At 56.0% G+C, this 14,003-nt stretch overlaps 7 protein-coding genes across 7 annotated transcripts; 4 read left to right on the forward strand and 3 right to left on the reverse strand.

Annotated features, from left to right (window-relative positions):
• Positions 1 to 19: 19 nt before the first annotated feature.
• Positions 20 to 1,078, reverse strand: BCV69DRAFT_297261 (3-hydroxyisobutyrate dehydrogenase; the record flags this gene model as incomplete). The annotated part of the gene is made up of 3 exons (XM_025494096.1): positions 20 to 79; positions 155 to 637; positions 701 to 1,078. 3 exons carry the CDS (start codon positions 1,076 to 1,078, stop codon positions 20 to 22), a joined length of 921 nt encoding a protein of 306 aa, XP_025350480.1.
• A 300-nt stretch (positions 1,079 to 1,378) lies between these two features.
• Positions 1,379 to 5,204, forward strand: BCV69DRAFT_280928 (hypothetical protein). Its single transcript, XM_025491791.1, has 2 exons — positions 1,379 to 1,807; positions 1,882 to 5,204. The coding sequence occupies exons 1-2, from the start codon at positions 1,399 to 1,401 to the stop codon at positions 4,989 to 4,991; spliced, it is 3,519 nt and encodes a 1,172-aa protein (XP_025350481.1). The 5' UTR covers positions 1,379 to 1,398; the 3' UTR covers positions 4,992 to 5,204.
• On the forward strand, positions 5,078 to 5,933 carry BCV69DRAFT_115839 (hypothetical protein). The gene has a single exon (XM_025489120.1). The coding sequence runs from the start codon at positions 5,164 to 5,166 to the stop codon at positions 5,614 to 5,616; it is 453 nt and encodes a 150-aa protein (XP_025350482.1). The 5' UTR covers positions 5,078 to 5,163; the 3' UTR covers positions 5,617 to 5,933.
• Positions 5,782 to 7,235, forward strand: BCV69DRAFT_244784 (aquaporin-like protein; the record flags this gene model as incomplete). The annotated part of the gene is made up of 3 exons (XM_025490128.1): positions 5,782 to 6,223; positions 6,304 to 6,867; positions 6,940 to 7,235. The coding sequence occupies 3 exons, from the start codon at positions 5,782 to 5,784 to the stop codon at positions 7,233 to 7,235; spliced, it is 1,302 nt and encodes a 433-aa protein (XP_025350483.1).
• A 148-nt stretch (positions 7,236 to 7,383) lies between these two features.
• On the reverse strand, positions 7,384 to 8,434 carry BCV69DRAFT_297264 (H-hydrate dehydratase; the record flags this gene model as incomplete). Its single annotated transcript, XM_025494097.1, has 2 exons — positions 7,384 to 7,705; positions 7,788 to 8,434. The coding sequence occupies 2 exons, from the start codon at positions 8,432 to 8,434 to the stop codon at positions 7,384 to 7,386; spliced, it is 969 nt and encodes a 322-aa protein (XP_025350484.1).
• Positions 8,435 to 9,864: 1,430 nt separating this feature from the next.
• On the forward strand, positions 9,865 to 11,442 carry BCV69DRAFT_115882 (putative ATP-binding cassette sub-family E member 1). The gene has a single exon (XM_025489121.1). The coding sequence runs from the start codon at positions 10,152 to 10,154 to the stop codon at positions 11,241 to 11,243; it is 1,092 nt and encodes a 363-aa protein (XP_025350485.1). The 5' UTR covers positions 9,865 to 10,151; the 3' UTR covers positions 11,244 to 11,442.
• A 42-nt stretch (positions 11,443 to 11,484) lies between these two features.
• BCV69DRAFT_305870 (hypothetical protein) lies at positions 11,485 to 12,789 on the reverse strand (the record flags this gene model as incomplete). The annotated part of the gene is made up of 1 exon (XM_025494678.1): positions 11,485 to 12,789. One exon carries the CDS (start codon positions 12,787 to 12,789, stop codon positions 11,485 to 11,487), a length of 1,305 nt encoding a protein of 434 aa, XP_025350486.1.
• Positions 12,790 to 14,003: the final 1,214 nt, after the last annotated feature.

The following is a 14,003-nucleotide window of genomic DNA, read 5'->3' on the forward strand; positions in this document are numbered from 1 at the left end:
TTGCGTCGCAGCGGATCGTCTACTTCTTCTGCTTGTCCTTCAGATCGTTCCCGTTGAGGAAATCGTACTGGCGGATGATCTGGGAGAGCAGGACACTTCGACGATGTGAGTCGGACCTCTACGTTGTACCTTTCTTGTGTCTGCTTCCACTCACCGTCGTGTCATCGAGCACCGCCTGACCCCTCGCCATGGCAGAGTACCACATTTGCCCAGCTATGGCAGACAATGGCAGATGGGCTCCCGTCTGTCGTGCGGCGTCTAAAACAATACCAAAGTCCTTTGCCCAAGTCTGCACGGAGCTATAGCAGGTCGGTTCCTCCTCGAGCATGCGATGAGCCCGGTTCGACAGCATCCAGCTGCCCGCTGCGGAGCCCTTGACGATCTCCAATGCAAGTTCAGGGTCGATTCCAGTGGCCTTGGCGAAGGAAAGGGCCTCGGCAGCAGCGACAAGGTGAACACCGCACAGGATCTGGTTCATTGCCTTCATACTACAGCCCTGACCTGGACGTTCGCCGACGTGGAATACCTTGGTGCCCATTGCGTCTAGAACAGGCTTTGCTTTGTCGTAGTGTGCTTTTGCACCCGAAGCCATGATCGTGAGTGTGCCGTTCTCTGCTCCTGGAGTACCTCCAGACACCTAAGGCGTGAGGGTTGGTCAGATTTGGGCGAGAATCAAGGATTCAAAGCGCAGCTTACTTACGGGGGCGTCCACGAAGCCAACGTCGCTTCGTGCCTTAAATACTGCTTCAGAAAGGGCGTTGGCTGCATCTGGGCTGATAGTAGAAGTAAGGACCACGACTGCCCCTTCGGCTAGAGCCTCGAGGGTTCCAGCGTTGAAGAGAATGGCCTTGGCCTGCGCATCATTGATAGTCATGATCACCAAGACACTCTTCCCTTTAGCCGCCTCGGCTGCAGACTTTGCACCCTTTCCACCAGCTTTGACAAGGACTTCGACCGGTTCGGGTCGCAAGTCGAAGCCGGTGACAGAGATGCCCTTCTTGGCTAGGGAGGCGCTCATGCCTGCGCCCATGTTGCCGAGGCCGACAAAGGCGACCTCTGGAGATGCTGCTGATGACATGCTGGCGGTATGGGACTGTCTTGAGTGGGGATCAGGGTATGGAAAGAGGGATGAAGGTGAGATTGAGTGGCGAAGTGAAGACTGTCCGCCTGGAGGCACTGAAGTCGTGAGGGTCAGGCTGCGAAGGGGGGAGGGACGAGGGGGACTTGTTGAGTGTGGGGAATTGCGGAGAAGTGTCTCTCCGCATCGCCGGCAATCTCCAAAGTCGCCGGCTTCTCTCCGGTCCGCACGGCCGTGGCATTTCGGATTTCGGATTTCGGCCGCGTCCGCCTGGGATTCTTTTGAACCTCTACTTCCGCACCTGCAATGGCACAAAGGTGATGGTACAGAACCTGGCCGCGACGGGTACCAGAGGCAGCCTGTGGCTCACGGCCACTGGTCAGGACCAACAAGCCGAAGCAGGGCCCTCTACACCAAGGCTCCAAGCTAGTTTCGGCAGCGATCTTTTTGGTCTCCCCTCCCTACATGCTACTTCGAAGCCGCTTCCGATCTTTCCCCCATCCAAGAGCTCAAGACCCGAGCCTGCTCGTGCCGACAAAAGGTCAGGGCGGCCCAAAGCCCTATATAACGAGGTTGAAGATGTCCCTGAGGAGCTGCTGGAGACTCTGACTGAGAAAAGGTCCGTTCCGCGGCTCAAGTCTGGCGCTAAGCTCTTGGTCACCTCCTATACTGAAGATGCAGACAAGCTTCTCATCATCCATGTGGGCGGACCGGACGATCGTCATCTGTGTGAGTCACTTGCAACTTGCAAACTTGATGGGACTTGTCATGCTCACGTCACTCTCGCTCATTGTCTCCTGCAGTCATCTCAAGCCTGAGCCCACCAACACGCCAGACCATACGGCCTCCCAAGAGGAAGAAGAATGGGCTGCTAAGCACGGCAGATAGCCCCAAACAAGCTAGACTGCAGCAGAGTCTCCTGCCGGCCTATGTGAGCGATTCTCCCATCGTCTGCATCAAGCTTGCGCCAAGGGAGCCCACTCTACGCAAATCGCACCAGCACGCGGGGCCCTGGATCTCAATTCAGACTTTGACAGGTGTCCACTTCTCCGCTATCCATCAGCTGAGCCCGCGACAACTGGAGAAGGCATCGAGCCGTTACCCTCAGTTCGTGCTTTCGCACATCTGCTCATTCCTCACAAAGGCGGTGGCGAGTGCGTTGCGAGACGAGGCGGTCGGAGTCACCTTCACGCTAGCGTCTTCGCCCATCTCAGATGTCGCCTGGAACCCTGCTACGAAGTCCTCTGCTCTCTTGACCGACACAGCTGGGAATGTTTGGGAGTGGGAGGTCGACGCTACAGGTCATGGGACATCAAAGTGGCTCTCGCGCGGTCAGTCTTGTCGGCTAGCCGTGCCTGCCGCCCGCAACGCTCTGACACCGGCAAAGGACTCGCAACACCACCAGATTCTCTGGGCGGACAGTTTCGCACACGATCGCGCTTTTCGGGTCTCGGATCAAAGCATCCACGGGTTGGACTTGCTAGATGGGTCTACTGAAGAGCTCTACACCACAATCATGAGCCCAGTCTCGCTGCAACGCGAGGTCTTTCGCTCCACCGTCAGCATTTCCTTGCCTGATTCAAAATCTGCAGTCCAGACGAGAGCTTCAATCCTCATATCTGCCACCTCGACTTCGATACGAGTCTTTGACGGCTCGAACCCTCGACGTAATCTGCTCGTCATACCACACGATAGGGACAGCTTTGACGAGAGTCTGAGCTTGGTTGCAGTGCCACAAGGGAGCTCTTCGAAATCGGTCGTTTCAGTCCTTCTCTGCTCTGCACATCCATCATCCACGACCATGTATACCGTGGGCTATGCCATCACCTCGCTAGATACAGATCAGGAGCAGGTAATCAGAGTATGGCAAGCGCACCCGCCCGCCGAATTCGCTCAGGACCACGAGCTATACGCCTCGGACTGTCAGCCGCTCCTGCGACCCTGGAGAGACATACTGCCCCGAAGTGACAGCTGGAGCCAGTGGCGCAAAAGCGAGACGAGCGTGGGATACTTCGCCTGCTTTGCCATGGATGGCATCAGTCAGGTGTGGCTGCAGGGTCTCGACAGAAAGCCGGCTGCTCATCAGCTTGGTCCTGCTGACCTTCCCATAGACATCGTCCGAAGTCTTGCCGCTGATGAGCTTCGTCGTCTCATACAAGCAAGCAGTGGGGCAACGTGTCACAAGCTCGTCGGAAGAAGTGGCTCAGTCACGGGAAAGACAGGCACACCGTCAATCAACCTGTCGCTCATCTGGCGCAAGCTGACGGAAGACTTTGCGTCGCCCGCCTCCAGCGTTGCGAGGCAGGATGCTCTACTGCAAGCGTTGACTAAGGGTCTTGGTCATCTGGATGACCCTAGCCTCAGCATGCTGACTGGTCTCGATCTGGTCTCACTTGCCTCGCTGCACATCGGCAGCGAGACCGTGCATACGCCATTCTCTGCAACGACTGGCTCCATTTCGGCGAGCTACCCGCCACACACGATACAAATTCGGCCAAGCCATTCTGGGGTGTTGCTTTCACTCTTGGCGCGAGGCATCAAGCGCTCCCGAGGGCAAGCATGGTGGGCTGGCGATCGGTGGTCGGCCACTGGCATCGACAACGATCTCACGACAAGTAGCGACCGTGAGGATGACGAAAGTGACGAAGCTTCGTCCTGGGAAGAGCAAGCAAGGCAGCTTTACTACAAGTACGCTGGTGAGGCTGGCGTACGAGTGTCGGCGCTCATCGCGCAGCAAGAGCTGTACTCGTCCTGTCTGCAGATCGTTCTTCAAACAGCGCTTTCGAGAGACGTTTGGTCCACGCGTCCAATCGAAGTCGCAGAGGCGAAAGGTCTGAGTGAAGTGGAAGCCGATGAGCGCCTGACTTCTCAGACTTCAGGGTTGGCTCGACCAGGTCCTTGGAATGCCGACTTCCCTACAATCTTGGAGCATCAAAGAAGACGTCGGCAGGACAGCGTGATCGATGACCTCGGAGCTACAGGTACTTCCACCTCAATTCAGCGAAGGCAGGACTCCGTCAGCGCTGCAAGCCAACCCGATTCTTTGGGTATGCAGCAGGCGATAGATCCGCTGTTACACGACTACGATCCTCACGAACCGCAATCGGACGATGAAGAGCTGAATATGCTTGCCAAGAGCAGAGTTCCCCAGCCGGATGATGTACGGTTCGCCTACTTCAAGCCTCGACGAGAGAATGCCGGGAGGTCCGAGTCTGGTCCTTCTGCTGAGCGAGCCACGACTGCAGCTGCTCGTCTGTTGCTCTCCTCCTGGCCGCTCACCTCACTCGATCCTACCTCTACTGAGACCGATCCGTCGTACTACACCTATACAGATCCCTACAGTCTGCTAGATGAAGCCAGAGCCTCAGGAGAGGGCTATGCGTCAAGCGCGCCTAGTGCAGCCTCAGATGGGGAGAGTGGCTGGAGCTCGGCCTGGAGCGGTGCGAACAGTGGCCTCAGTGGCGGAGAGACGAGTGCTTCTGAAGGCGGAAGATCGAGAAGTCGTAGCGTGTGGAGCGCTAGCGCTGCACCGTCTTCCCAAGGAGGTCATGTTGGCAGTCGAGAGGCTGAGACTCCCCAACCAGCACAAGCTCGGTGGACGAGACGATTGGCTCCACCCAGCATCGCGCCTGCAGTTTCTTCCGGAGCGACAGCCTTTTCGCAATCAGGCGCGCGGCAAGGCGCATCGTCACAACATGCTGGGCTCGGTGGTGGCTCAAGAGGCTCCAGAGGTCACTTTTCTCAAATGTCCGTCCAGCACACTGCCGATCGCGATCGCGGCAGAGTTCACCCGATGGAGACGCAGTCCCAGCATTCGGTAGGCGAAGCGGCTACCCAGCCATTAGCTGGACCACATGCTAGCAGGCGAAGTGCGCCGGCGAAGAGACAGAAGAGGAGGGTGGGAGGATTCTAGCACGTGTGTCAATGGTCTGCAGATGTCTTCGTGCAGCGTTCGAAGAGCAACGGGTGCTAAGACCCAAGACGGGCCCCTGTGCGTGCTCTGAAACTCAACTTCTTTACTAGAAATTTGCCCTCCCAGGTCGGGCTTACCCAAAAATGGTGTCGCTTACGTCAGGCGGCGAAGAATGACTCTTACACTGTGCCATCCCATGCGCCAGAATCGAGCGTCAAAGTGGTCTGTCACGATCTACCTTGTCCTCGCAGGAGGCGCTGTGAGCCTGTCTTGGAGTTGCAGAGTCCTTTGTACCCATGCGCGCCTCTTTAATCTTCCGTCGCGGTCAGATCCCCCGCACGACGCGAAGTCCGTCGTGAACTCCGACGTTCCCAGGCCGGCGGTAAACAAGGTGCGCCTTGTGCAACTGCAATGTTCCTCTGTCCTGGAGCCGCGGCTGAAGCGATACTTGTCCCCTGCATCGGCGCTTCGCTTCGCTTGGCTTGGGTGCACCCTTGTCCCTCCCCCCCTCCCCCCTCCGGCCTCTATGGTTGCGACGTCAGCCCCTATGCCAAGGGGCGGCCTCATAGTCGCGAGGCCAGGACAGAAAATTCAGCTCCTCATGCTCTACCATCCCACCACTTAGCAGCCGTACTGACCCCAGATGCCGGTGCCCCACAGCCTCGAGCTGCTAGATGACGAGATGGCTGGATCTACAAGTAACAGCCTAGAGCTAGAGACACTCACTGCCGACTTCGATCGCTTTTGCGTCACCCTGTCCCACTCACTTTGGTCAGCCTTTTCGTCGACCATGTCTACGATTACTTCTACCTTGGGCGGTAATCCCATACTCAAAGGCATACACGCCGTCGAGCCCTCTCGCTCTCGATCCTTTTCTGTCGCAGGCGGCGAGTGCACTTGCAACGACCTTCCACCTCCCAACGAGAAGCGTCAAACTGTGATCCTCGAAGGTGGACTGCCTAACTTTTGCATTCCCAAGGACAAGGATAAGCACGACCGCTCCCACTATCGGGGTGTCTTGCAGCAGCGACTGAGACTCAAGAATGAGGTCATTCTCTTCCTGTGCGAATACGTGGGGACGACCCTCTTCCTCTTCTTTGCTTTTGCCATTGCGACACAAGCTAGCGATCGGATCGGGGCCGTGAAGAAAGCACACCCCAGTGGTCCGCCTGATACGAGCGCCCTGCAATTCTCATCCCTGGGCTTTGGCTTCTCCTTGGCCGTGTTTGCCTGTAAGTCGATCTGACGCAACATGTGGTAATGGAGATGGCTCTGACCTTTCGCTCCCTCGGCCACGCTCCTCACTCCTCAGGGGTCTTCTTCAGAGTCACTGGCTCCCTCTTCAATCCTGCGCTGACTCTAGGTCTGACTTTGCTGGGCAACCTCTCCTGGATCTCAGGCATCGTCCTCACAATCTCTCAATTCCTAGGAGGGATAACAGCCGCCGCTATGCAGAATGCCCTCTTCCCTGGAGAGCCGAACATGAGAACGACGCTGAGTGGTGGCACGACTGTCAACCAGGGTTTCTGGATTGAATTCTTCTCCACCTTCATGCTCGTATTCACCGTCTATATGCTGGCAGGAGAGAAGCACAAGGCCACCTACCTTGCCCCTATCGGTATCGGCCTGGCGCTCTTCCTAGGCGAGCTCGCTGCAACAGGCTACACGGGAGGCTCCCTCAATCCAGCTCGCTCTCTGGGACCCGACGTCATTGCCAGGCACTTCGATGGCTTTGCCTGGATCTACTATGCGGCACCTTACAGCGCTGTCCTCGTCGCTACTGGCTTCTTCAAGTCGCTGCGATGGCTGCAGTACTATACTGTCGTGCCGGACCAGGACGATGACGATAGTCACGGCACTAAGCAGGTCATCAGAGGTGAGTAGCTGCATATTCTTTCCAAAGTGTACGTCTTCTGACTCCCCTTTCCCCTCCCCGTCTCCCCAATAGACGCTTTTGGCTCCATCATCGGAAGCATCGAGCAGATTCCCGCCGAGGACTTCAAGTACGCCACTGTAGACGTCGAGCAGCCTGCTGCGCCCACTACTGTCTTCCGACCCGTCTCGCAGACATATGAGCAGGAAGGGCAAAACACCGAGGAGGTGGTCGATGGTAATGAGTCAGGACCTCTGGGTCGCGTTGATCGCTTTGCTCATCCTCACCAGCAGCAGCCGTCTGGCCATCATTACGTTGGAGATGATGTATACGTGATCAGCGGTCGTGGTCGTTACGCGACTGCTATGTGAGGCTGCGAGTAGCGCATTCGCATGCGAAATACCGCCCTCATCGCGAGAAGTGCCTGTCGCCTTTACTCAATCCTGTGTGCAGTTTTCTCTTATACCACTGGCGAATGAGAATTGCATCCAGAAGATCGCGACCAGGTACATCGTCGTCTCACAGCGAGCTGCCTTCCCCAAACAGCTTCTCGTACGCAGGTCCAACCTCATCCAGCAGATCATCAGCCAGCAGTGCCCTCTTCTTCACCTTGAACACCTCTCTAGAGCAAGTACGTGTGAGGCAAGAAGCGCCATAAGCAGCTAGCAGCAGTAGCCTCTTCTCGTCGATGGTGTCTGGCTTGGGCGCTCCGGCGTGCACGGCTTCTCCGTCTCTGAAGATCTTGGCCCAGGCGAGGAAGGTGCACAGTGTGCCGGAGAGAATGTCACCCTGTCCGCCTGATCGCTTCAGTCCTCCGGGCTCGTCAGAGATGAGCACCTCGCTGTGGGTATACCAAGAGTGAGTGTCAGTCAACAATTGATCATCCAAAGTGATCCGCTTCCTACTGCGTAGCTGTGACTCACATTCCATTAGAGATCCGGTCCACCGATCCCTTCTCCAGGATGATCGGCCCCTTCAATGCGGCGCTCAACTCCTTTGCAGCATCCGAGCCTCCACCCTTCTTCATATCAATGTTCATCTTTTGACACAGTCTTCCAAATTCGACGACATTGGGAGTGAGCACCACCTTGTCCCAACCAATGACGACTTCGGGCTCATTGGCCACGAGCCAAAGTCCATCTGCGTCAACTACGGTCCAGATGTCCTTCTCCCTAGCAAGGGCCAGTGCGGTCCTAGCGCAGCTTTGCATATGTTCATCTCGTCCTAGTCCAGGACCCAGAACGAGAGAGTGCAAACGGGCGAAGATGCCTTCCAGGTCCTTCTTGATGTCCGCATTTGACTTGTTCTCATCCAGCACCCTGTGCACAATCAGGTCGGGAGAGTAAGTCTTGATGACATTTCCCGCCGAGGGTTCACAGATGGTGTGTGACATGTCTGCACCGAGCCTCATCGAGGACATCGAGGCAAAGTAGGGTGCACCAGTGTAGTCTCGTGAACCTCCTACGATGCCTACCCGCCCGGCTTGACCCTTGTGCATCTTCTCTGAAAGAGGAGGGATGATTTGCTTCACCTCTGCGAGGATCGAACGACGTGTTGGTGCGGCAGCCATATTGTGAGCCTAGTCGATGATGATGATAGTAAGGGTATCTAGTATCGATGGATCAGGATTCACTGTGAGAGGGCTCAAAGGGGAAAGAAAGGCCTGGCCAAGAGGGGCTTGGTGTGGAGACAGGGTCCAGCTCGAAGATCTGTGAGCCTTGTGGAGGTGTGGCTGAAATGACGGAGGGGTCAGCACAGGGCACTGCACGCCAACGCTCGCTCACACGACACGCCAGGCCAGAGAGGACAGCGGCGATAGCGCTAAAAACAGATTCCATGAACGTTAATGAGAAGGGACAGCATCCCTGGCAAGGCTAACAGTGCAACGGATTGTAAATGGCTGAGGCAGTCATGGACCGAAGGCGCCAGCCTGGACCCGCCTGGAGCAAGTGAATGCTGCGAAGCCTCACATCGCCACGCTGCTCCCGCACTGTGCAATGAGCACTTGATTGAGGAACACTGTTGGATACTGACTTCTCACCCGTCACATGCGAGTCACTGGACAGGATGTGAATCGTGGCCGTTGTGCCATAATACCGAGGCGCGGAAGCGTGTGCAGCGTACGGCGGCGACCTGCGACATCCTCGCTCCCTCTCCCCGCGATTGGAAATCAAATCCGTGTTTCTCGGCACCGAAGCGCGGCGCTTTTGCTTGACCCCGATTTTTGATTGAAAAGTCCTTCACCTCCTTCTCACCCCGCATACACGACCCTGGTAGCGCCCGCTGTAGACTTCATCCTCCTGCGCCCGTAGCGTCCCTAGTCCACATCACTGCCGCTGTAGGGTCCCTTGTTGAGAAATGCCGCCGAAAGCCAAGGCAGGTGGGGAGGAGCAGAAGGAGACGCGAATTGCCATTAGTGAGTGTTCGCAGCTTGGACAAAGGGGTGTAGAGCACTGAGCATAGCAGATTGGAGCGTAGGGCATCTGACACCGTATCCTCTCAACTCTCGCGATCATCGCTCACAGTCAACCAGGACAAGTGTAAGCCCAAGAAGTGTCGGCAAGAATGCAAAAAGAGCTGTCCCGTAGTGAGGATGGGAAGGCTTTGTATTGAGGTGACGCCAACTTCCAAGATCGCCTTCATCTCGGAGACCCTGTGTATTGGATGTGGTATCTGCCCCAAGAAGTGTCCTTTCGAAGCCATCAATATCATCAAGCTCCCCACAAATCTAGAGTCTGAGACCACTCACCGATACTCTGCCAACTCATTCAAGCTGCATAGGCTGCCAATTCCCCGAGCCGGACAGGTGTTAGGTCTGGTGGGAACAAATGGTATCGGAAAGTCTACAGCATTGAAGATTCTAGCAGGAAAGCAAAAGCCCAACTTGGGCAAGTACGATGAGCCGCCTGACTGGCAGGTTATTCTCAAGTACTTCCGTGGATCCGAGCTGCAGAACTTCTTCACCAAGGTCCTGGAAGACAACATTAAGGCTTTGATCAAGCCGCAATACGTAGACCACATCCCCAGAGCAGTCAAGCAGCCTATCACCGTGTCCAAGATGCTGGACGGAAAGCTTGAGAGGGACAACAAGGACAGTGTGGTGGACCTGCTGGATTTGGGAGTGGTGTTGGAGAGAGACGTTAAGCAGCTCTCGGGTGGAGAGCTGCAGAGGTTCGCAATTGGAATGTCTTGTGTGCAGAAGGCCAACATGTGAGTACCCAAAGAGGGATATACGCATACAGGAAGCACCTCTCACCTCTGATAATCGTTCTTGGTGTCACAGGTACATGTTCGATGAACCTTCATCGTACCTTGACGTCAAGCAGAGGCTGAAGGCAGCTCACATCATTCGGTCGATGCTCGATGATCAGACGTATGTCATCACTGTCGAGCACGACTTGAGTGTGCTTGACTACCTCTCCGACTTCGTCTGCCTGCTGTACGGTGTCCCCTCGGTGTACGGTGTCGTCACGGTACCTTCGCCTGTGCGTGAAGGTATCAACATCTTCCTGGACGGCTTCATCCCGGCCGAGAACATGCGTTTCCGTCAAGAATCGCTTACCTTCAAGATCGCAGAGACTGCCGATGATGAGATTGTGGAGCGCTCGAACAGCGTCAAGTACCCCGCGATGAAGAAGACGCTCGGAAACTTCTCGCTCGACATTGAGGCCGGAGACTTCCGAGACTCGGAGATCATCGTCTTCCTCGGAGAGAATGGTACTGGAAAGACGACTTTCGTCAAGATGTTGGCTGGCAAGCTCTCACCGGACTCGAGTTCGGAAGCACCGCCCGAGCTCAACGTCTCCCTGAAGCCGCAGATGATTGCTCCCAAGTTCACCGGATCGGTCAGGGAGCTGTTCATCAAGCAAATCAAGGGAGCTTTCCTGCATCCTCAATTCCAGACTGATGTGGTCAAGCCGATGCAACTCGATGCCATCATCGACCAGAGCGTTCAGACACTGTCTGGAGGAGAGCTGCAGAGAGTTGCCTTGGTTCTGGCATTGGGCAAGCCCGCAGATGTGTACCTGATCGACGAGCCTTCGGCCTATCTCGATTCGGAACAGCGTATCATTGCCTCGAGGCTGATCAAGAGGTTCATCCTCCACTCGAGGAAGACCTGCTTCGTCGTCGAGCACGACTTGATCATGGCCACTTACCTGGCTGATAGAGTCATCTGCTACTCTGGTACACCGTCAGTCAAGGCGACGGCCACTGCACCTCAGAGCTTGTTGACTGGTATGAACTCCTTCCTCAGCGGTCTGGACGTGACCATGAGGCGTGACCCTACCAACTTCCGACCGAGATTCAACAAGTACGCCTCTCTCAAGGACAAGGAGCAGAAGTCGGCAGGCACGTACTTCTTCCTCGGAGATGACTAAGAGAGGAGGATGGCAGAAGACGCTCAGACCAGGCAGGGGTATAGGGAATGAGAGAGTGAGCAGTGCAATTGCGGACGAGTGTGGCTGTATGTAGACTGCCTCGTCATGTCCCTACCTGATCACCAATGTAACACTAGACTTCATCGACACTATTATTGCGGCTTGGCGATGACTTCAATATCACCACATATCAGCATACATTTATTTCCATATGGCCGTGCGTCTTGTTACAAATTCACTTTCAAGGGTGAGGATGCAGACCTCGTACGGCCCTACCGACCGCGCCCCTGATCTCGCCCATGTCTTGGCCCCCTCGAGCGGTGAGCGAGCTTGCCGGCCCTCCCAGACCTCCGCTCTCTCCCCTGCCGGGTGGAAGCAGTGCGCCAACTTCTCCAGGGTCGCTACGACGACCGGTGCCGTGCTGGTAGTCGTAGCTGCGAAGACGGAGTGGCACGGAGCGCTTCTTGAGGAGCTCGGGCTTGGCGCTTGGGCTCTCCTGACCGCCGTCCTTCTTGTCGGATTGGTCCTCGACCGCTGTCGCCTTGGAGGCCTTCTCTGCCTTCTCTGACTCCTTCTTGCTGCTGTCCTCCGCAGTGTTGGCGTCTTCAGCCTTGGTGCCTTCCTTGCTGGACGTCTTCTTCTCTGATGCTTCCTCTGTCTCTGCCTCTTTGGTGTTTCCATCATCATCATCGTCGGCTTGCTTTTTCTTTTCCTTCTTGCTGTCATCATCGTCATCTTTTTCCGTTGCTTTTCCTTTGGAGCCTTCTGTCTTGCTTCCCTCTTCTTTGTTCTTCTCTTCGTCACTGTCCTCCTTCTTGTCCCCTTCTTTTTCGGTCTCTCCCTTGGTAGTCTTCTCCTGCTCAGTGTTCTTCGAGTTGGCATCTCTTACTTCAGAGCCTTGCTTGTCTGTCTGACGCTGTTCAGTGCCTTCCTCCTTGCTGTTCTCCTGCTCGGAGCCTTCTTTTTGGATACTCTCCTGCTGCGCCTGGGAGCCTTGCTTCTTGGTATCTTTCTCCCCTGTACTTTCCTTCTCAACTTGCTCTACACTCGTCTTCGTGTCTTTCTCCTGGCCTCCTTCTTGCTGTTCCTTGCCATCCTCCTCCTCCTTTGCCTCCTGTTTCTGAGGTGCTGTCTCGTTGTCGAGACCTTTGGTGGTAGTGCCTTGCTTCTTCAGGCTTTGGTCGCCAGCGACCCCTCCCTTGGGACTGGACACTTCACTGGGACTGCCCTCGCCTGACTTCTTCTCGCCCAATGCCCCTTCGCTTACGTTGGTCAGCGTAAGCCCGTCTGGTGTTGCCGTGTTGCCGCGGGGATTCCTGTCGACACCGCCAAAGAGAAGGCTGCCAGCGTATGCGGGGAGGCCGGGCGGGGGCTGATCATCTTGGGACCTGCCAAAGACAACAGCGCCTCCGTCGGTACCTCGTAGCTGCCTGAGCTGGACGGCAGGCTGGTTGCCCTGCTGGACTTGACCTATGGGCGCCGCAAGGCTGCTGGCGGAGGCGAGCAGGAGAACAGTGAGAGTGACTGGGGTGGAGGCGGTCTTCATGCTGTTACTGGTGTAGGGTTTGCGAGTGTGAATAGCAGTTGTCGAAGGGAGTAAGATATTGTTGTGTTCACCGGGAATGTTATGAACTCGTCTAGCGAATCGGAATGGGAGATACCACTGAGAGCCGATCAACGTCTCTCTCGATTAGGCGAGGGTATATCTGGTGCTTGCGGGCGCTGCGGAGGAGTAGCCAGAGGTCAGTGCTCTAGAGGCGCTGTGTCTTTTATATGGCCCCACCTTCCAGTCGCCACTCACGCATGCGAGTTGCCGCTTCATTTGCTGCCCGCAACATGACATGGGCTCAGTTGCTCTTCGAAAACACCGCGGTGCACAAACAGCCACCTGGCAATCTGATCGCTATGTACCCTATATTGGGTGGACAAGTCGAGCTCTGCCTCAGCTACTGGTATGTAAAAGGTTGGATTGCTGCCACGCTAGTCAGAGGGCGTTCGTTTGGCCAGACTGAAACTCTTGACAGATGGCTTGAAAGCAAAGGCCGGTTGTTCGTTCAGTCTGCTTCTCGGCAATGTGCTCCCGGTAAGGATTTCAGATCACTTTGCAGAATCAACATGAGAGCCGGGAGCAACCTCAATCGCAGACTCAACACGAGCGGCTTGCGAGTCCCTGCGAAACTTTGCCCTTGCCATGGCTAGCTACGATTCACTAGCGAACAGCAGCTGAGCAACGAGCGTGAGGGCAGTCGTTGTCAAACCAGCGCTCAGGCTTCCACAACGTCCACACACCGTGAGATCAAGCAGTTCAGATTATGGATGGTGCCAATGAGCTTACAAACGGTGGCAGCCGAGAAGGTAGCAGCGTGAACTCCTCCTCTACCCCCTAGCTCAAGGACCGCCCCTGCCAACCAGAGCCTCTACTCCGTACTCATGTTCGAGGTCGCGCCTGTGGTGCCTCATATTCTTGATGACCTTCAAAGCTCCCAGACCCGGTATCAAAGTCAAGAAAGCAAGACGGGGCTGCAGCTCATCGGAGCGAGCCGCAATTGCAGAGTCGACGCTCTGCCTTCGCTTCGAAAAGTGCCCAGCGCTATCGTCCAAATCTCGATCATCATACATGGCATCGAGGTCGCGCTTGGGCCTCTGGCGCTCCTTACGAGCCTTTTGTTGGAGTGTGGCTTACAGAATCCCGGAACGGAAGCACTTTCCAGTCACGTGACCCCCAGGTCCTCGCCGCTGGCACTTCTCCCCGGTCACTCC

The sequence above is a fragment of the Pseudomicrostroma glucosiphilum genome (genome assembly GCF_003144135.1).
Source record: "Pseudomicrostroma glucosiphilum strain MCA 4718 unplaced genomic scaffold BCV69scaffold_2, whole genome shotgun sequence".
Classification (NCBI taxonomy): Eukaryota; Fungi; Basidiomycota; class Exobasidiomycetes; order Microstromatales; family Microstromataceae; genus Microstroma; species Microstroma glucosiphilum.

Bases quoted from the DNA above. Each gene is read 5' to 3' on its own strand.
- BCV69DRAFT_280928 (XM_025491791.1), top strand. From the start codon at position 1,399: ATGGTACAGAACCTGGCCGCGACGGGTACCAGAGGCAGCCTGTGGCTC. The intron at 1,808-1,881 runs GTGAGTCACTTG...TGTCTCCTGCAG, and splicing joins ACCGGACGATCGTCATCTGT to TCATCTCAAGCCTGAGCCCA.
- BCV69DRAFT_115839 (XM_025489120.1), top strand. From the start codon at position 5,164: ATGACTCTTACACTGTGCCATCCCATGCGCCAGAATCGAGCGTCAAAG.
- BCV69DRAFT_115882 (XM_025489121.1), top strand. From the start codon at position 10,152: ATGTTCGATGAACCTTCATCGTACCTTGACGTCAAGCAGAGGCTGAAG.